We start from the raw sequence: 20,748 nt of genomic DNA, 5'->3' as shown, positions 1-20,748 counted from the left end.
ACAGCACTTGCTACTGTCTCTTCAAGATGTGCGTGCTGGTATCTCTCTATTCACATCTATGTGATCGACAAAAGCATGTGTTTGAACAATTTTAATTTGAATTACATCCGATCTGAAAGCAGAATGCCAAATTAAGCGGAAGGCAAATAATGCTTTTTCTCTTCTTTTTATAAAAACTCTATGATAAAATTAATATATCCAAAAGCACCGAGATAGAAGATACCGTCGTCCTATTTGCTTTTGCTAGCTTTAAAAGGAAATTGTATAATTGATTAATTGTGGACACATAGTAGTGCGAATTGATAAAAACATGTGACGTAAACACTGCTTCATCCTGCATGCTTATTGCTTAGCTAGGTATGTAACTAATTATTATGGCAAGCCGTGTTCTATTATTAAAGATTTACATCTAGTGTTAGAACTGATCTGGACTCAACTCTTTTTAATCTTCTATCACATGCACCTAAGATTTAATTAGTATTATATTCTTATTTCGTAATTCTCAATCGTATCTTTCTAAAAAGTTAGTAAAATTATTAAACCTCATAACTAATAATATATTCATAAATATGTGACTTAAATGTTTATCTATTCATCAGGCCTTCAATTATAATCTATAGCTTTAATTATTAAATGTTTATCTACATCCATTTGTAAAGCCAAAAAAATATATATATATAATCTATAGCTACGTTCATGTTTATCTATTCATTAGGACTTTAATCACCGTAACATTACTGTGAGGGATTGAGAACCCGTTTGGGGCGCCCAAGACTCTACCAGTCTAGCTTCCTAGTGACTGAACCAAGCCAGTCTAATAATAATAATCCACAAAAATGTGAACTAATTTTTCATAAAATCCGTTTTTCTAGTGCTTGGAAATTTGGTTGAGAGAGATAGAATAACTGTCAAGTCAATATCAGCTCGGCAACAATTAATTAGAAGGGTGTCCCCATCTACTATCCACCAAAACACTTATAGAGTACTGAATTGGTAACCCACTGGCAACCACTGCCTCTGCCTCTGCCGCAGATAGGGCTCGTAGGGCCACCGTGCCATTTCATTTTCATTCGTAACAAAAAGTCACTTAGTATAAGGGATCGAGGAGTAAATATTCAAAATAGGGGAGCGATTAAAAAAGAAACAAAAATTATGCACCCCTTGCGTTTGTCTTCTTCCGTGATCGACGGGGATGACTTTGCCTTTCTTTAACTTTATTTTTGGCTTTGCCCTTTTGACTAATCTTTGTCATTTTAGAAGGGAATTCGGTTATATATGATTCAAACTTCAAAGTTAGGTTTTAACGAATCAATTGAAAATGGTAACCAAAAAAAAAAAAAAAAAAAAGGAATATATGTGGCCCTAATTCCTAATTACCCAACTAACACGAACCCAAATGATATTTGATTGCCCCAGTTGTCACAACTCTCTACTAAATGTCTTTACAAAGGACAGAAATTGATGGAAAAAATAGGAACGTGTAATTTGTAGAAGAATGAAAATCAAAGAAGAAGAAGAAGCAGTTCTGCATTTGAGGTTATACATTTTAGTTGACTAATTAATTAACTAACACTAGCACTAGCCATCATCATACCCACCCACTCGTAGTTGTTCCCCCACTCTCTATTTCATCATTTCTGAACTTGTTGTGTTCAGCAGCATCTTTCAGTGAAACGTAGATTAAAAAAAAAGGAAAGAAGAAAACTGCAAACTGAAATTAAAAAAAAGGGGCGTGCATGAGATGAAATTTAATAACTACCTACTGAGAAGCTCACGATTTTAAAATATTGAAGTGGGTGGATCAAAATGTCATGTTTTGTACTAAATTTGATTTACTCACAGATACTTGCATCTATATATATATATATATATAGGACAAAATTAATCGTTTAGCTCTCTGTATTCATACCGGGCCTGTATTTAGTACTTCATATATATCTGCAACTCTTTATTTCAGTTTTATCTGGAAGTGTGAAAGATTCTAGAAGAAACCTTCACTTGTTTTTCACAAATTATTATTAATTCATTCAAATATATCCTTATAGTTATAAGTAATTAGTATTACTAATTAAGAGGAACAAGATCCATCGTTTTAAAATGAACTTCAATAAATTTTTATCAACCATGCAGTTAATGAATATCAACAAATTAATATTTACCAACCATAAAAGCTTAAATATGAAGAAGATAAATTTATATATAGAAAACATGAAATAGAGATCATGATATATTAAGAAAGACCAAAAAATGAATTCAAAAGAGAGTAAAATTCAGTATTTAGTTTGTAAAATGTGAGAGTAGATAAAGAATATGCAATTGTAAGGTAAAGAGAGAAAGCGATTAGTAAAAGAAAATCATGAGATTTTTAAAGTTTTAAATTTTCAATAATTTTTTTTTTTTGAAATGAATGTGGAGAAAAATTTGGTGGGTTCAAATAGCCCCCAACTAAAAGAAAATACTTATTTTAATAATTTATTTAATAGTGATAATTTCTAAAAATAAATGTGATAAATTGAAAAATAGAAGTTTCAGAGATAAATTGAGGGGTAAAATATCATTATTTACTAAAAATAAAAAATTATGATACTTCAATTTAGTCTCCAAACAATTGTTTAACAAATATTTATGCATATCTAAAGAACCATTTTTCTCTCTACTTCCTCTTGCCTAATTTTGCTTCGTTCCGATCGATCAGTATTGATCAAAGAAGATTGATGACCCCATTTAATTTTCATTTTAGGTTTGAAGTTAAAAGATCTATGCAATCTTCAATTAGCTATTCCTTTTTCTTTAATGTCCCTTTTTATCTCTCCTATTCTAGAACCTAAATCATTCAAAGAAGTTACAAAATTTTCACCTGGTTTAGCTAAAAAATTGCCATTCTTATAGAACTGATAATTGAGGGTTGAACAACTTGCATGTATCAACAAGGAAAAAAAAAAATCTAGAAAGAGAAATTGTTCTTGAATGGGATGTGAGGTTTTTTAAGGGTTGTTTACTTGTTTTTGAAACAAAAGTTAGATGAATTGTGAGACCGAAATTTAAAAATATTTTTTTAATTGGGTTTTTTCGAATAGGGGTATCCTACGATTTTGGTACGGGGGTTAATAGCTCAGAAAATTTGATTGCTTTTGTCTAATAACGGCCTGAGGAGCGAGGCCCAACAAGAGAAACCAAATTGCGGGTCCGTTCTGTACAAGAGTCTGATTCCGTGTTGGGCTTATGGGCTTTTCTTTGTAACAATTCATTTTTTCTTCTTTTTCATATACAGATAAAAGTTGACTATTGGTTTACCGTTCGAGTTTTACACATTTTGGATGGGTTCGCTAATCGCAAGTTAGTACTAAAATTTGTAATATATATATCATCAAATGAGGGAAAAAAAAGTGTAATGAGTAATGCTATAGTTACATAGTTGAGTGATGTGATACCTAATATATCATTTATTGATAGATGTAGTAAGAGTATCACATTGATGGTATAAAAATAAACGCAATTAACACCAAGAAAAAAGAAAAGAAAAGAAAAATTGATTAGTGCAAATCACTTGAGATATAAGTTATACATATCAGACGTAGGTAAAGGCAGCGTTATTGAATACTGTATGTCACAAGATAAGTCAAGATAAAAGGACTCTTATCACTTAAGGGCTAAGGCTGGAAAGATATATTAGTCATATATATAATTATTTATTTATACATGGTTCAAGAATTTTCGGTAACGAGTAGCATTTTGAACTTGTAATGTTGAAATCATTGGGAATGTGCTGTATACGACAGCATGTGTTACAAAGTTATGCAACATATGATCATAATAAAAGAAACAATTTAAAAATGTGTTGAAACTAACTACCACCAATAATTAGGAAAAGAATCCGTATCCGCTGGAATTGTTCTCTCTTCCACATTATTTTAAATTATTTATTTAATTATTCTATGGATTGGAGCTCTTCTGGGCCTACACCATGGAAGAGTTGAGAGGAGCTCAGTTAGGTTGGCTTCGGCTTCGGGGTGTTAGTGTTATAGATATATACAACAACTTCGCTTTTATTATTGCACCCACCCATGCCAACGCCATGATCACCTTCTTCAATTAAGGCCCGATTTCCCCCAAGTTATTCGCATAATCCACTGATTAATATTAAAAATACCAATAATTTCTTTCTCAAGTGATTGTGATTTTTTTTTTTTTTTAAATTCCAAGCTGGGCTGGCCTTCGGCCCCGGCCCGATAATGACTAGTTGGTTTGAAAATATGGCGGTAACTAAACGGTTAAAACGTTGTTATTGTGTCTGAATGTATGTGCTTATCAGTCGTTAATCCAACTAATTATGACGTAGTAGTAGTTGGCATATGAACGACTCAACTTGTGACTCGACTTGAATAGCTGAACAACGCCCATGTGGGCCGCAGATTCATTTGTTGTCTCATGTTTAAGGAATAATTTTTCTCTTACCTTCTCTCTGTTGATATTTCCAATTTCTAACTTCTATGCTCACTAATTCACTATTAACTTCGTCTTCTATTTTGGTTCCTTGTGCAGACTGCTCGAGTCCCATGGCCACTGAGGTAGGTACTTCATTTCCTCTGTATTATTAATATTAATTTTTTTTTTTTTGTTCTATTTTGATTATCCTGTGTATATGCTATTTTGTTTCGATTATTTTGTCACTGAGTGACTGCAGCAAATTCATGAAAAGAATATCCTTTATGAATTGTTCAAGAATGTGGTGTCGAAGCTCTGTTCTTTACATTGTCTGACTAATGACTATTGCCACTATTTGATTGTTGTGTATGTTACAGTAAGTCGAGTTGCTTTCCTCGATTTCTTGCTCATGACAAGCTGTAGATATTATCTGCTCTGGTCTGTTCTGTTATGTTCTGTTCGCTTATGGATTTTTCTTTTTAACCTACATATGATTTCTCTGGGAACTGTATGTGTAATCAAAGAATGGTGTCTATATATGGCAATTTTTGAACTGGTCTAGCGTGCTCTGAAGTTGGGTTCTCCATCTTCCTATATTTGTATGACTGGGCTACAAAAACAGTTGTCGGTGCTTTCTCCAACTACCCCCAATAAGTACTTCGATCATTTAATTTGGATGCACATATATATAGATTTGATTGTCTGTGATTATGTTTAATCATAGCGTAATACAAAGATCATGTTGCATTCTACTGAACGATAAATACTAGTCAGAGGTCATTTAGATTTTGTAAAATACATTGAAGTACTTAGATCATCTAGGTTCAAGTTTGGAAGAAGCGAGGCAGAGAAACAGCATCATGAAATAAGCCAAAATCTTACTCATTCCAACTTCTGTAGATTCATTTGATGATACTATTTCCCTTGTCAATTAGCCTTTCCGTACCACTAACTCTGTAAAATCATTGCAATTGTCTCATTCATGTCAACTCCGGTTCTTTTGAAGTTATTTGCTTGGCTTTTGGTTTACATGATTCAAAACTATGGAAACAGTCATGAAAACATGTGCAAATGTTATCATCTGCATACCAGTATGAGTTAATTGATGAGAAATTTCCAGGAACATGAGATGTCAACTGGGTGGCCTCTTGGGCTTGAGATTATGAGCACGAGACTTCGAGTGACGGAGAGCTTGCAGTCACAGGCTGTTCGGGCACCTGCACCTGCACCAGCCGAAGAACCATACTCTATTCATGTCCGCGCAATCAGTTTCTCCTCATTCTCATCCTCCAACCTTGACACTGAGGTAAATTAATTTTACCAGCGTAGCGTGTCCTTTTCTTCTCCCTTTTCACTGTTATTTGTTCTTTGTCTGTGCATATATTCTCCTGTGATATAGCCCTTGTAGCTGCATAAGCCACCCGGTTTGAACTCCATCTATCAATTAAAAGACTTGTCATGATAATGCAAAACTGCTCTATATATATATAGATACACACAAAAATTATTTTGTTCTAGATCATAGTTCAGATTGAAGCAAGATTTTGTAATACATATGGATAATTGTTTGTCAGTCCACAGCATCATTCTTCCAGGATAATAGCGTATCGCTAGGCCGGCTAATTGGATTCAAAGCTGGAAACAGAAGAAGCTTGTACTTCCCAAATGCAATCCGTTTCGAAGAACATGAGAGAATAAGACGAACAAGCTCTGACATGAGTAAAGGACATGGAATTTGCATTCCCCTTCTGAAAATGAGCAGAAGCAGAATCAAAACCAAGACGGTAACACATGATGGTCATGGGATGAGACCAAACGATCAATGCCTCAGCTGAAGTGACACTGGCATGCATATACACGCACGCGGGATCAATCAATAAACACTCATTCACATCAAATGTAGCCCTTCCTTCTGCTGTCTTTGGTTCTTCGTCCAAAAATTAGAGGATTCATTGTTAACTTGTTGAAATTTTTCTTCGATTCACATCATAAATGGAAAACCAGCATCTTGCACTTCTTTGTCCAAATGGGCTACTTAGAAAATTAATTGAGTTTGCAACATGACAATATTTATCTGATGTGATTTTTCTCATAATAATGATAAGAGGCCTGCTATTCAGACTGAGGGAAGACAAAATGAAGATAGAAACGGCTCTTCTCTCTCTTGTCCTCTCCGTGGGCCCATCTTTTAGTTTAATTATTATTTTCCTAATGATAAATACACGGAGTGTGAATATTAGAGTTTTGTTTTTCATTTTTATAGACGACAATTTATTTATTTTTTTAGACCACAATCTAATTAAATCAAAATAGATTAGAACTTTTTGAACTTAACGAATCTACAACTGATTTCCCATAGGACCAGACTGGGTTTGACTGTTGGGCGAAATGGTTACTCCTAATTTTTTTAAATCTAAGAAAAGAAATTGAGCAGTGGCACCGGCACAGTAGATTTTTTTCTTTCTTTTTTTTCCCTCTTCTAAGAAGCCAAGGTTAATTTAAGTGATTGTATTTTAATTTTTTAACAACCGGTTTCGAGCTTCGACGAGTTAATTTTTTTTTTTTTGAAAAAAAAAGAAGAAGATTTTTATTGTACATATGATAATATGTTAGAACGTAAACATATGTGTTTAAAAATAAAAGATCGTTAAACATCAGAATGACACGTGGCACACCACAAAAACTATCAACGGTTGTGGTATACCGTCTGCCCGTAATCTCGTACGACAGCATACACAGCGCTGAAAATCTCCTCTACCTCAAAAACCCAACCAAAACCCTCGGAGTCAGAGAACAACCAAACTCCATAAACTCCAAAACCATGTCTGTCGCCGCTGCCAGATCCGTTCTGCGGTCAACAGCCACCCCCAGAGCTGCCGTCTCGGGCAGGCTTGCTGCAGGCATCAAACCCAAAGCCGCACCCACCAGCTCTCCTTTTCGAATGCCAAAACAAAACCCCCTATCTCAACGCCTTTTCAGGTAAGAAACTTGAAAACCCAACTCTCTTCATATCTCCATCAGTGCGTTAATACATCCATATAGTTTTGATTTGGCTAATGCTTGATAAATGAGTGATCCTTGTGTTTAATTGAAAGGTCGCCGGTGGAATTGAGCTGCTGCGTCGAAACGATGTTGCCGTTTCACACTGCCACTGCCTCTGCATTGCTCACTTCAATGCTCTCTGTTTCTCGTCGAAGCTATGGTTGGACCTCTGAAGGTAATTCCTTTAGCTTTTATGTATGTTTTTATTTCAGTGTTTTGAGCTACTGCTTGATATTCAATTATTTTTTTATCCGGGTTTTATTTGTATTCGGTTTGTTGGTTGATTGTTGATTTGATTTTTTATGTTGTTTTGTTCATTTGATCTGCTTTTATCAATTTGACTTTAATTTGAACCATGGAAATTGGTCACTGTGGTCATGTAATATTTTGGCTATGGAGTGGGGTGTTGTTTTATAGATCATTGTATGTAGGCGCTATTTAATCTGCACATAATTTTATCTTGAGGGCTCAATTAAGGTTCAGTTCACTGAAATTTGTGCTTGAGTTAGGGAAGGCTGTGTTTGGACTAGAAGGCCACAGTTTTAAGATGAAGAGTGTTTCCTCTTTAGTCACTCAACTCAAACCAATTGTGTTTTTGGGCTTATTTTGAATTGGTAATTTGATCAGGACTACTCTGTCATCTTAAACACATATGAAATTAGGATACCCTTTTGAGAATACTTGATCTTCGTATTGAGGTGATTTGACATTTGCAGGAAATTCACGTCTAAACTTGCTTTCAATCATACTCTTCTCTAGGCATTTAAACTGAATCATAAATTAAATGAAAACTAATGTGTGGGTCATTGTCCAGAAGAAATTAGGTGCAAGTAATAGTTGAACATGAACTCCTAAGGTCAAAGGTTTTACAATCTTTTTGCCTCTTTATCTGAACTATTTCTTGTCTTTACCAAGATTGGTAAACCCATCTCTCTATCTCTGGCGTACAATGAAAGAATGCATATCCTTTCCTTTTGTAGGGCAAGACAAGACTAGATGAAGATCAAGCAACAGGAGATGGAGTGACTCTAATTAGGTTAGGTAATAACATTGTCTTTTTAAAGGAATGTGGAGAGGCATGAAGTTGAACACTATGTATAAATTTGTGGATTTGGATATAACCAATAAAATACTTTTTAAGCTTTAGTAAATCTCTTAGTTTGATAGGTTCTTTGGCAAGTTCTCGTATTATTTTAATATTTTTTATGTCGTGGGAATCGATTTATGTTATCTTGCAAAACAGCTTCCATAATGCATGAAATTTGGCTCTTCCTTTTCACTTCGTCATGTTAAATTATTGTGTACGTAACTCCAATACTTTTCTTTTGGCTGATGGCTGAACAGCTTTAATGATTTTCTGTTGATTGGACCCTAGAAATGGCATGTCTGAGTTTCTGACTTAACTTGAACCTAGTCTTCTCTTCATTTTCATGCCAGTATAGATACATGTGGACTATACTAATTTATCTCATTCACTCAGATTGCAATGATGATGTATGATGAATGTCAAGAGAGTTCGGGAAAAGTTTTTGTACATGCGCTCTAAGACAAGGTGGCGAAATAAAGCTTTTTAGTTGGATTTCTAGATGCTTTTTGCCTAGTAAAGTCAACAAGGTGCTGATTGAAATTTTGATTCAAGAACTTGGAAGGAACTAAATTATAAACCGATGCTTCTTAATGTTATCATAATCCAAATAAGATTGTCTTATAGTGGTTTTGATAATTATGATAATATGGTATATCATTGGGAAATTTAGTTGTATCTGTTAGTGTTTACTTTCTATTGCATGTATTTTTGTAAACTTATTCAATTCCATTCACGATATATTTGGTCCACGGATTGCAGTTTCTGCTTACTTTTATGATTGTCCATACACTGTTTTTAACCTTCATTGATTATGAAATTGAGTGATTCATACACTACTTTTTAACCTTCATTGATTATGAAATGAAGTGATTTGTTAAATGGTCAATTAAAATATTGGTATTAGATACGATAAAATTGAGTGTATGAACACAGAGATTTGTTGAATAAGTCTCCAATGTGGACATCCTCATTTTAACAAAGCGAGGATGCCACTAACAAATAAAAAAACACATATTTCAATATACTAACAGATAAAAAAAACAGTCTCTAATGTATTAAATATGTGTTTTTTTATATTTTAGTGGCATCCCTCACTTTAACAAAGTGAGCATGTCCTACTTAGAGAAGGACTTGAGATTTGTTAAATGGTCAGTTAAGATGTTTGTGTCAGATACAATAAAAATTGAGTGCACAAAGACAGATGCACCGGGCAAGATTATACTTTAGTCTGCACCAAATAGTGCATAAAGTTAGCAAATCAGATAGTATAGCTTCCATCTTTACTCTATCATAAATCGGAGGAGCTAGGTACAAGGTATGAATTTATTTTTTCAGCAGCTGTCTTTTAGCCCCCATTTGTACACTCGCGTTTCTTTTTTATCTTTTGACTTAGGCTTTCAAGTGTTTTTGGCCATCACTCTTTGTTGTGTTTAACTTGGAGATTTTGTTGTTGCCTCTCATAGTCTCATTCGTGTTTCATTTGCCACAACTTTGTAGTCATTGATCTTAACTCTACCCAGCTAGTTGTTTTTGTTTCAATAATATTCTTGTTCGAGTGATTGGATTTATCTTTGGTTAATTTCCATGACATTGTGGCACAATGTATATCATTCAGTAGTAAAATTTGTGCTTTTTGTATTGTAGATGGATGATAGTTGTTTCTTGGATGCGGTGCAATGATCGTAGTCTCCATGGATTTTATTCTGAAATTGTAAGACTTGCTTGAGGCATTGTTCCTCTTGATTCTCAAGTGGTATTTGGTTTATCATTTCTAGTTCATCTGGCATTTTAACCAAACATGGTTTTTACTATCACAAAAGGATAGTAATCAGCTGTGAAAAATCAACTTCCACTTATCATGTATACATCCGACCAGCTAACTGAAAGAGAAACTCAGAATTTGAGACAACCTTCGTTGTATAAAAGGGCAAAAGAAAGAGAAAATTATATTAGAATTGGATAATTTATTTTCCCCAGTTCTAGACATAATGGCTGATGATAGCACAAGATTACCCAAAGACATTAATCAAATGGAGAAAAAAAAATCCAACCTTAATTAGATTTGTTTACAAAGCTATAGCCACTGGAAAATTGCAACATAAATATGCCATGAACGAAGCAGATGAGAAATGATCATTTGGAAGAGCTTCTTGGATCATTCTTCAACCACGTTCACCAATTCATACTCAACAAGGGACAAATTGTTGTCTTCTTTAACAACAAATTTAGCAGGTTCAGTGGCCTCAATGCGGCCCCATTTGTCAACAGCTATCCTCATAGACCCCTTAAACATGTCAATCTTTGCGTTACGGAGGATTACTGTGGTGCCCGGCTTCATCAAGTCAACTGCACAGAAAACACACCCACCATTTTCACTCAGAATATTGGGAGTGGAGATAATATCAGCATACATATTGTTGAGAGAAAAAACCAATAATTTATAACATGATAATCAATCGCTAATCGTAGAGGGTTAATATAGCATCACCTATCATATTGGTGTGCGCATCTAGAATTAGATTTGACAAAAGCATGAAACTCAAGAAAAAAAGCATGGTGACAGTATCTTGCAGGCAGGCTCATTCCCAGAATTGCAATTGCAAAGCATAAAGCTTAGAAAGAGTCCATTTGCAAAGTACAGAAACGGCTAGCATAATAAGCAAAAGTACTGATAGCTTGGAGATGAAAGATTCAGCTTGATGCTTGCAGGCAGAAACATTTTAGCCAAAAGTGGGATGCCCGGGCACTTGGCAACTAAATTCAAACCCAAGCTTCAGTCTAAAAATCCTATCTTACCTCATTCTTAAGGTGCTCTTATATTAACCATCATCAACACTACATAAAATTTATGAGTGCCAAACACGTCACGACTAAAAGAAAAACCAAATTCATTTGTAAGTAACAAATTGGGAGATCGAAAATTTTAAGCAAAAGAGAACAAAAGAAGATTGTCTTGAAAAACGATCACTAGATTTGAAAACAAGAATCTTGAGGAAAAATAAAAATTGGTGGACGGAAGTATTAATTGAATGGCAAAACCATTATACATGAAATAGCATCAATAATAAAAGACTTGCAGAATGAAAACAATGTTGATAGGGCTGATTTATGCATAATTGATTCACAGCCAAAACCCCAAACCACTATGAAAATCAAAGCTCAATAAGAACAAGCGAAGATATAAAGACATCTGGGTCCTCCGAAAATCCATAATCTTAGCATTTTAACATTTTGAGAGAAGACACATTGCTCTTGTTCGAGCAGCTCAACACGCAACAAGAACAAATGCAATTGAAAAATTAGAAAGTTCTAAACTTGCTATGATCATATTTTATAAGCACAAAAAAAAAAAAAAAACAAATAAAAATGGGTAGCCATAAGTTGATCTCAAAATTCCAAAAATCATCAAAATATTAGTACATTTTTACTCGATAAAAAGAAAAATACATACATTGACAAATGCCAATAATTAAAAAAAGGAAGAGAGAGGAGACCTTGATCGTTGCGGGCAGTGAAGAGGATGGTGCCAGTATCGTCACCGACAAGGCACTCAGCGATTCGGGTTTGGCGGAGCTGTGGGGAAGCCGCACGATTTTTAGGCAGAACGGGTTCGGACTTCAAGACATTGACGGTCAAATTGTGACCATTGGTTCCCGGTTTTAGCTGATCCACTTTTGTAAACACAGGCTTTCTCTTCTCGACAACCTTAGCATTAGTGTCGGAGCTGCTGCCTTGCTGTTGTTTTTGGGCTTTTTGCTGCTGTTTTGTTGTTCTTGTTGCCATTTGAAATTTGATTCGAATCTAAGAAAATAGTTTGTTAAATAAATTTTAAAAGAAACAGAACAACAAGTTTCTGATAGTTCCGTTGGATCGGAATTGGATTGTGTTTTTGTGTTCCTGGACAAATAACAAACTGATCGATTGTGTCGTGGGCAAAGCTTGTCATTGAGTTTGATGATCCTTCAATGCCGCGAATTTATGCAATTTCATTTTTTTCACTTTCCCATTCTCAATCAAAGAAATACGACACCGTATTAAATGATTCCGCTATTTGCTTTTTTTAATTTTTTGTTTTTTGTTACATAATCTGTTTTAGGAAAGGTTTTTGTAAATTCATTGATGATATACCTTTAATTTGTTGCAAATTCTATATACTCTACCTTATTTTTTAGTAAAACTAAATTGCCGTGGTTCCTAGACCTAGGAAATAAATATACCAATTCATCAATTAATCTACAGTTGTCGGCATTATTCGTAATAATACATTGGCTACAATTAAAAAGGTCTCATCAATAATCTAGGCATATCTGAATTTTTTTATATTTTGCTTAATATTTTATTAATCTATATATCATTTTTCGATTTTTAGTTCCTCTAATAAACAAACAAACATATACATCCAAATACCTTTGTTGATCTTATTTTTAAGATTTTGTCTTAAAAATAATATAATTATTATTTATTTTATTTCAAGCAAATTGTACAACAAAAATCATCAGTAAATATTATTATTGTGAGATCCAAAATTGAAAAATCTCATCCAAGACCAAAGCCAAACAGGAATATCGGATATCCATCAGACTACAACAAGTAAGTTGTGGCTGAGAAATGGGTCAACAAAATAGAAACTCAAAAGCAAAATTTCCAAATTTTAAGACCACTAATAAACTGAAAAAAGAAAAAGAAAAACGCGTTGTAAAAAATAACGAAATATAAAATTAAAAAAAAAAACCGAAAATTGCTCTCTATTATTTCCTCATGTGCGCGTCATTATTACCACACATAAGTTTCTCTCTCTCATTTTCGTCCTGTCCTTCCTTGGTTCAATCGTCATCCTTATTTGGAGAGAGACCTCAGAATAAGAAGAGTATAATTAAAGAAAAAGTCAATTTTTATCATAAAAACATGCGTCCATCAAATTATTAGAAATAAAAATGTATATTTCAGATTAAAAGGAAAAAAAAAAAAAAAAAAAAAAAAAAAAGAAAAGGAAAACTCTACCGCCTCTCTCTTTCTTTTCTCTTCTTGTTTTTATTTTGTTTTATTTTATCTTACTCTCTCTCTTTCTGCTCGTATCTGAAGCTCGCCCATAATCAAACCTGAAACAACTCCAAAGAACAAGTCAAAGAAACCTGAGAAGAGATCTTTGCCAAGAGATTAAACGAACAAAATTTTCATTTTGTTTATTTGTCAAGATTCATTTTTTAATATCAAATATAATAACAATAATCAATAATAATAATAATAATAATAATAATAATAATAATAATAATAATAATAATATTGAAGCAGCAGCGACTCAGTTTCTAATATTCCAATGGATTCCGATTTCTGGACCTCTCGTCTGGCCGCCGCCAAGCGTCAGTACACGTTGCAGCAGCATCATCATCAGAGCTCTCAAATAGGTTCGCTCCTTTTTCCCTTTTAAATATGGATCCGTTACGTAAATATTTTTATTTAATTTTTTTAGTGAACTTATTTTCATTTTCATTTTCATTTTTATTTATTTTGAAAATTATAGATCGGCTGAGCATAGATGATTTTGAGGTAGAAGATGATGTACGGCCTGATTTTCCATGTCCGTACTGTTATGAGGATTTTGATATAGCGTCGCTGTGTTCGCATCTCGAAGATGAGCACTCCTGCGAGTCCAAAGTTACCGTAAGTTTCTTTTCTTTTTCTTTTTCTTTTTTTTAAAATAATAATGATAATAGCATGAATTTATGCTGTGGATATGTTTAATGATTGTTACATGTACTTTGGAGTTTGGTTCCTTGATTTTGTAATTTTTGTAAAATTTATCATCTCTGTGGTGTTGCTTAATTTGGTAAAATTTCTGTTTGACTTTCTGATTCATTGCCTCAAATGATCTTTTGTTTTCTTTTTTGTCTTTATATGTTTCCTTGGGATATTTATCCCACGTTCGTTCTTATTGATTTTATTACTACATCTTTGATTTCCTTTTTAACCCTTGGGGACCAGAAGATATTTTTTCCATGTAATTATAATGATGCTTGCATTTTCATTTGTGCATGGAGTAATGAGGAAAGATGAAACCCAGTCGTTTGGTTTGCAACTCGTTATGTTTTGATGTAAAATGTTTAATAGGTCACGTCAGTTATAATGATGATGAAGAATAAAATCACAACTTCCAGTAGACTAATTAATCAGAAAACGTGGACACTCTTCTTGTAGTTTTAGGAGCTTACCTCATGTTTGAAATTATTTTGCCCTACCATCTGCATAGCTTCTTCCTTTTCCAGGCCACTTGTTTGTCCAATATGTTGTGAGTTTTGAAGGAGTGGAGGATGACAATTGGAGAACCTTTAATATGAGAAATCTGGGTAGGTACCCAAGATGGAAAGATCTTTGACTCTAAAACCATATAAACTCGTTTTATGCTTATATTTAGACGGTATAAAACTTACAAATCCCATGTTAATGAACTGGCAAATTTGGATGAGGCTGGGTTGTTTCTGAGCCTAAAATTCTGTTCAACTGTATAAATAATAACTAGTTTGTGAGAAGGTTTAAGCCACTCTTTTTCACTCTTGTTCTTATAGTTAATCTGATTGAAGGATTACTGTGTTGTGCTGGCCTTTTATTCATTCCAACTTCTGAGAATGCGATCCATTTTCCTCTGTATCTTTTCAATCCAAAGTGCATCAATCGAAAAAAAAAATGCAGATAAGAATAATAATGTTGAAAAGAGCAAACTTTTTTAATATCTTGAATTTGCTATTCAACTGTTCCATAACCGTTGATTTGGTGTGGGCTGATATCTTTGACTAATTTGCAGTCCTGTTTGATGCTTCTTTACGACTCTTATGCTGCATCTACATTTCCTTTTCAGGTTTGTCCCATTTGCTCAGTTAAAGTTGCACGGGACATGTTAAGTCATATTACTTTGCAGCATGGACACTTGTTCAAGATATCCTTTATGATGGAAAATTTGGGATAGATATATATATATATATAGATATTTTCTTTAATTAATGTGTTGCAAAAATTTCGGGTTGTATTTATGCCGACAAAACTGGTTACCATCTATGTTTTCTTTTAACTGAAGATTACTTGCAGAGACGTCGCAGATTACGTAGAGTTGCAATTCCTAGCAGTCAAGCACTCTCTCTCCTGGGCCGGGATCTTCGTGAAGCTCATCTGCAAGTGCTTTTAGGGGGTAGTGGATATCGGTCTAGCAATGCTAACATCTCTAATGCAGCTACCGATCCTTTTCTTTCTTCTCTTATTTTGAATTTTCCTTCATCAGAAGCTGAGGAAATTTCAAAATCTGTTGTAACCAGTACTGAAGATACTAGTGCAAAAAGTGCTGCACCAACACATATGTGGAAAACAAGGTACTGCTTTTTGGCACCAATGCATACCTGAGACACAGGCCCCCATTTAATGCCCAATGCATAAGCTGAGCACCTTTCACTACTGTCTTTTGGATTTAAATATTAACCTCTCTCCTTCTCTCTCTGTCTCTCTTTCCTTGCTTTATCCATTTTTTTATGACAGTTTTGATCCTTCTTTGAGTCATGAAGAGCGGGAAAAAAGGATTAGGCAAGGTGCTGGGAGAGCCAGTTTTGTGCAAGATCTACTTCTGTCAACTCTGTTGATTGACTAATGGAGACGGTAAGTTTACTTTGAAAATAATGGAAGGAGTAACTCAAAATCTTCACATGGGTATATCTGGGAGGGAGTTTAATAGCTCTACATAAATTAACCAGCCAATCAATTCCTTATTTTGATGTGGAACCGGCTGAAGAGTTGGTGCTTCGTGATAATGGCCCAATCCTCAGCTGCTTCTCATCTCCAGATGTACTGCATTTCTGGATAAACAATAGTCTTCCAATTTATTGAAAAATGAAAACTTTAATTATGGCGAGTGGTTGAATTGCTACAATTGTTTATGCAATTTTCCAGCATATCATCATTTCAAGGTTTGAGCTCATGCTTGTATCTGCAGAAGTGGACATGAAATGCTCCCTTCGGTATGGTTCGTAATTCATATAAAATATCCAAATTGACAGCATATTGCATGTTGTTGATGTAAGAGCGAAGAGGACTAGTTGAGGAAACTCTAGTGCCATTTCGTGTTATTCTCTCTGTGTTTCTTCCCACTTGATCATTTGCATGACCGACTCATTAGCACAACTTAGAAAAGAAAAACTTTTCATTAAATTGTAGTTGTTGATTGAGTGTCAAATTTGATCAAATTTCCCTTATCCTTTTTTTTTTTTTTTTCGTTTTTCCCAGGAAGAGCAACAAGATATTCTCGATCACAAGGATAACCTGTTTACTGTTTACTTTCCCCATGGTAAATATCTCTTCGAAGAGATAATAATAATAATAATAATAATAATAATAATAATAATAATAATAATAATAATAATAATAATAATAATAATGTTGGTGGTTAGTATAAATTTTTTTTAATGTTGTTGGATGTGGCAGTAAATAATTATCTATCTTAATTTATAAAATCAAGGAAATTTGGATATAGTGAGCTTTATATTTTAACCTTTGTAGAGTTTACTAATATTTATCATTTAAGATAAGAATGAAAATGTAATTGACTTTCAATTGTATATAATTGTAAGGAGCTGGCTAAGTTACAGATTCTGTAACATACAGATCCAACTTAGCCAGCTCCTGATTAGTTAGCTAGCTACCAAACAAAAACAATTGCATGCTTTTTCTCCATACGCAGCACAGGTGTGGTGCATGCATTGGGTGCGTATGTTACAGAATCTGTAAGGTAGACAGGTCCTAATTATAAATTTATTCTAACAAATATCTCCAATGCGATAATAAGGGACAGTGTGAACACCGTTTAAAGTATTTTTTTAAAGAAAAAATAAATGGTAATTAAAATATTTTTTTTTTCTTATAAAAAATAATAAAATATAAATTAAAAAAAAGTAACTTTATAAAATTAAAGAGAATTATTTTTTATTTAAAAAATTTTAATTGAAGTGTTTTTAAGAATTTTAAATATTAATATAATTTTTTAAATAAATAATAAAATATTATTTGATGAGTTTTTTTTTTTTAAAGATGCCCATACAATTTTATAGTTTTTGCATGAACTCTGAAATCCGAGCCTCATAATTATTCCGAGTTTAAACAAAAAGGAGAAAAGGCAGAAACTGCTGGCTAGTCCTAGTCGGTGGTGACTCGCAGCATCATCTCCAATGTAAAAGATAAAGGCCAATGTCAATGGACCGTTGTCCTATCCGGCTATCCCGATGGTCGGTTACTTCACACTGACAAAAAATAAAATAATATTACCCTCCCTCATACAAGCTTACAGTCAAATTCCGGTGGCATAAATTTTTCTTATCACATAATAAGAATAATTATTAAATAATAATTATTATTATTAAATAATAATAATAATAATAATAAGAAGAAGCAGAAGTAAGAAGGCATGTAATAAATAAATAAATACAACATACATAAATGTGAATGTAGAGAGAGTAGCAAGTAACTAGTCAATGGTGGGCATCGATGTCGTCATCATCGTCGGTCGCGTTGTTTGTGGTGGGATTATACGGAAGGATGGAAATGGATGTTGACGTCAGCATCCAGCACAATTATAAATAAACTTGATTCATTCAACCGTACTGGGCTTCCCAGTTTTCATAATTTATTTAATTATTTATTTTTAGATCATCTATTCTTCTGGTCTTCTCTATCAGCGCTTACATATAATTCAGAAGCATATATATACACACACACGTACATATTCCGAAGCTTTATTAGCTTTGCTTATCAATTTGATCAGATAATCTTGTGATTCAGAGGATGATGGAGTTATTTGTGCTAGGTTGTACGGGAGTTGTGGTGTTCCTTCATGGAGCCAATTTTTTCTTCCATGTTCTCTCCCAGCATCTCGCCGTTCGTTCTCTCAGGTAACTGAATTTCATAGTAAACTGTTGTTCAACACTCAGCTTCTTGTCTTGTGTGTATTCCATCTACCTTCACAAATACCGATCTCAATTGACTTTATAACCTCTAGAAGGGAAAATATTTGTTTTAATTTTTCCATGTCTTTCCCGGAAATTAAAACTTTTGTTCGTTAATTAGAACAAGCTCCGAAGCATCATCATCAGGTCAATTTTCAAATTCTCTTTTTTTTTTTTTTTTCTGACAGCACGTATTCGTCTCTTATGCTACCGGTCTGATCTAAATCTGCAAATTTCTCATTGGTTAATTACAAATGTAATGGTCATGTGATAATAATTAATTTGTACTGTTTGGAACTCTTATGTGATGAGAAGATTATACCATGTAAAATTTGTGATTCAAATAAAGTTTTTTAACACGTGGGGGATTGTGTGATTGGTTTCAGTTTTCTGGGGTTTGTTGGATGGTAGAGCAGAAGAAGAAGTGAAGCCGGACACGCAACTAATTGTATTGCACTTGAAGTAGGCTGCAGATAGCCTTGCAGCCGTCGTCACGCTTTTTGATTCGCGTACATTACATGATCTATTCCTTTATTTATTATAATATCATTAGAGCTAATTTTGCAAGTAATATCCATAGTCGAGAAAATCAAAATAAAATAAAAGGATATATCGGAATTATTTATGGCCAATCAGCCATCTTGGCTTGTATATTTTACTAGTATTTCATAGGTTGTATCAAACTGATCTTGCCAAGGAATCGAACTTATAATATAATCTTTCTTTCTTTTTCCTTTTTTTTTTTAATTCTAATCATTTAGTCAATTACTCTATTATATTTGTTTTAAGGTTATTAAAATGGCAAACCTCTTGTTGGTTTATGATTAATAATGTGTTAAACATACAAATCAAATGTCATTACGATTTATAGGGTGTGTTTGGGATTGAGGTGCTGTAGCTTTTAAGCTACAGCTGCTGTGAAAAAAAAATTATAATTATGAAACAAAAGTTAATAATATATAGTAAATATAAATTTTAAATAATAATTTTGATAAAATTATTAAAGATATAATAAATTTTATATTATACAAGTGAAAAATCATATCAACATAGCTTACAAGCTACAGTAGTTAGTATTTACCAAACATTTTAGTGCTATAGCTTTTAAGCTACAGCTGCCCAACCTCAATCCCAAATGCACCCATAATCTAACAGGAGATTAGTGTTTTCAACGATGTTAAGAACGTCGTTCAAGTCTCAATGAAATTCCTTTTTCATTTCACAACAATGTTAAGTAGATTTTGTTTACCTTTAAGGGTCAACCCGAGTGATTTCAAGCAGATTTATTTTTATTTAATTAGTTATTTGATTTCTTAGCGTACTCATCTACTTTATATATATATATATATATGTTTAACGTTGTTAGTGAAACTTCATCGGTGAATAAAGGGAATTTAAAAAAAAAAAAGAATTATAAGGTGAATAAAAATGGGGTTTCATTTCTTCCATTTGTTTTATTTTATTGGATAGTTTGGTGGATCAGTTCTTCAACGAATAAAATAGAGAAGTGGCAATCATGTGAACGGCAACAGTTCTGGTTGCTTCCGGTTCCTCCCTAGTCCCAATCATTGAAGTTGAAATTTCATTTTCTTTCGATCACACGATTAAAATCAATTCAATTAATTAGTAATGAGCATGCTTTGGTGTGCTCCGTTTTGACTCTTTGGTTTTGTTCACTACCAATTGGAAAATGCTTTGATAGCCTGACTGACGACAGCTTCAGAATTAAAAGTAGATCATTGCTTCGAAAATCAGTCCATATGATCCAATACAAGACAACCTCACTCCAATCAAATTTGTATGATTGCCCATAACCCACTGCTTGTTTTTCCACTAGAAAGCAGCCTGAGAATGAGATGTTCTCAAAAACTTGTAGCCCGTATAAGTGGAACCTAAAACTTGCAACAGCTACGGATCCTCGTTGCATCTCCCCATGAATCCTTACAAAGACATTTTATTTTAATTAATCAAAAGATTCTTCTTACATGATAAATAAATACATTTAATGCCACCATCACCAATCTTATGAAATAAAAGATATACACCCGTCCTTTGCAGTACTTTGCACCTAATGTAGTTATTTCATCCGACTTCTTTATTAGAATTAGACCAAACAGATTCCAAATTCATCAACTAATAATAATAAGAAGCCAATGAAAGTCCTACCCACCAACCATTAACCTCTGTTGTGATTAGCCAATTTGCAAAGACGGCCATGGA

The 20,748-nt window shown here is 33.6% G+C and overlaps 4 protein-coding genes across 23 annotated transcripts; 3 read left to right on the top strand and 1 right to left on the bottom strand.

Annotated features, from left to right (window-relative positions):
- Positions 1-4,321: 4,321 nt before the first annotated feature.
- LOC112497253 (uncharacterized) lies at positions 4,322-6,490 on the top strand. Of its 4 annotated transcripts, XM_025095204.2 has the most exons (4): positions 4,322-4,437; positions 4,543-4,568; positions 5,546-5,731; positions 6,000-6,438. In XM_025095204.2, the coding sequence occupies exons 2-4, from the start codon at positions 4,557-4,559 to the stop codon at positions 6,258-6,260; spliced, it is 459 nt and encodes a 152-aa protein (XP_024950972.1). In that variant the 5' UTR covers positions 4,322-4,437; positions 4,543-4,556; the 3' UTR covers positions 6,261-6,438. The 4 variants fall into 4 exon arrangements, with proteins under 4 accessions (XP_024950972.1, XP_024950971.1, XP_024950974.1 ...); XM_025095203.2 differs by having other exon boundaries at positions 4,420-4,568; XM_025095206.2 differs by lacking the exon at positions 4,322-4,437 and having other exon boundaries at positions 4,438-4,572.
- A 579-nt stretch (positions 6,491-7,069) lies between these two features.
- LOC102611622 (protein NUCLEAR FUSION DEFECTIVE 6, mitochondrial) lies at positions 7,070-10,333 on the top strand. 7 transcript variants are annotated; one of them, XR_369473.3, is made up of 4 exons: positions 7,070-7,404; positions 7,521-7,642; positions 8,948-9,019; positions 10,199-10,333. XR_369473.3 is itself a non-coding variant. In XM_006467680.3 (4 exons), exons 1-3 carry the CDS (start codon positions 7,085-7,087, stop codon positions 8,465-8,467), a joined length of 462 nt encoding a protein of 153 aa, XP_006467743.2. In that variant the 5' UTR covers positions 7,070-7,084; the 3' UTR covers positions 8,468-8,503; positions 10,199-10,333. The 7 variants fall into 7 exon arrangements, 6 of the variants coding, with proteins under 6 accessions (XP_006467743.2, XP_006467742.2, XP_006467740.2 ...); XM_006467680.3 differs by lacking the exon at positions 8,948-9,019 and adding an exon at positions 8,448-8,503; XM_006467679.3 differs by lacking the exon at positions 8,948-9,019 and adding an exon at positions 8,448-8,508.
- A 136-nt stretch (positions 10,334-10,469) lies between these two features.
- On the bottom strand, positions 10,470-12,555 carry LOC102613018 (hypothetical protein). The gene is made up of 2 exons (XM_006467682.4): positions 12,049-12,555; positions 10,470-10,900 (listed from the first exon to the last, which is right to left on the bottom strand). Exons 1-2 carry the CDS (start codon positions 12,335-12,337, stop codon positions 10,710-10,712), a joined length of 480 nt encoding a protein of 159 aa, XP_006467745.1. The 5' UTR covers positions 12,338-12,555; the 3' UTR covers positions 10,470-10,709.
- Positions 12,556-13,406: 851 nt separating this feature from the next.
- On the top strand, positions 13,407-19,262 carry LOC102613317 (protein DEHYDRATION-INDUCED 19 homolog 4-like). Of its 11 annotated transcripts, none has more exons than XR_008052386.1 (9): positions 13,407-13,959; positions 14,076-14,215; positions 15,408-15,485; positions 15,629-15,734; positions 15,825-15,912; positions 16,076-16,192; positions 16,817-18,183; positions 18,365-18,474; positions 18,915-19,262. XR_008052386.1 is itself a non-coding variant. In XM_052435057.1 (6 exons), exons 1-5 carry the CDS (start codon positions 13,872-13,874, stop codon positions 16,182-16,184), a joined length of 699 nt encoding a protein of 232 aa, XP_052291017.1. In that variant the 5' UTR covers positions 13,441-13,871; the 3' UTR covers positions 16,185-16,192; positions 16,484-16,741. The 11 variants fall into 11 exon arrangements, 2 of the variants coding, with proteins under 2 accessions (XP_052291017.1, XP_052291016.1); XR_008052379.1 differs by having other exon boundaries at positions 13,451-13,959; positions 15,629-15,912; positions 16,817-16,917; positions 16,969-18,183; XR_008052383.1 differs by having other exon boundaries at positions 13,449-13,959; positions 15,629-15,912; positions 16,817-16,877; positions 18,390-18,474.
- Positions 19,263-20,748: the final 1,486 nt, after the last annotated feature.

The sequence above is a fragment of the Citrus sinensis genome, chromosome 2 (genome assembly GCF_022201045.2).
Source record: "Citrus sinensis cultivar Valencia sweet orange chromosome 2, DVS_A1.0, whole genome shotgun sequence".
In the NCBI taxonomy this organism is placed as follows: Eukaryota; Viridiplantae; Streptophyta; class Magnoliopsida; order Sapindales; family Rutaceae; genus Citrus; species Citrus sinensis.
Note: the sequence above shows the minus strand (reverse complement) of the source record. Positions and strands in the feature narration are given on the sequence as shown.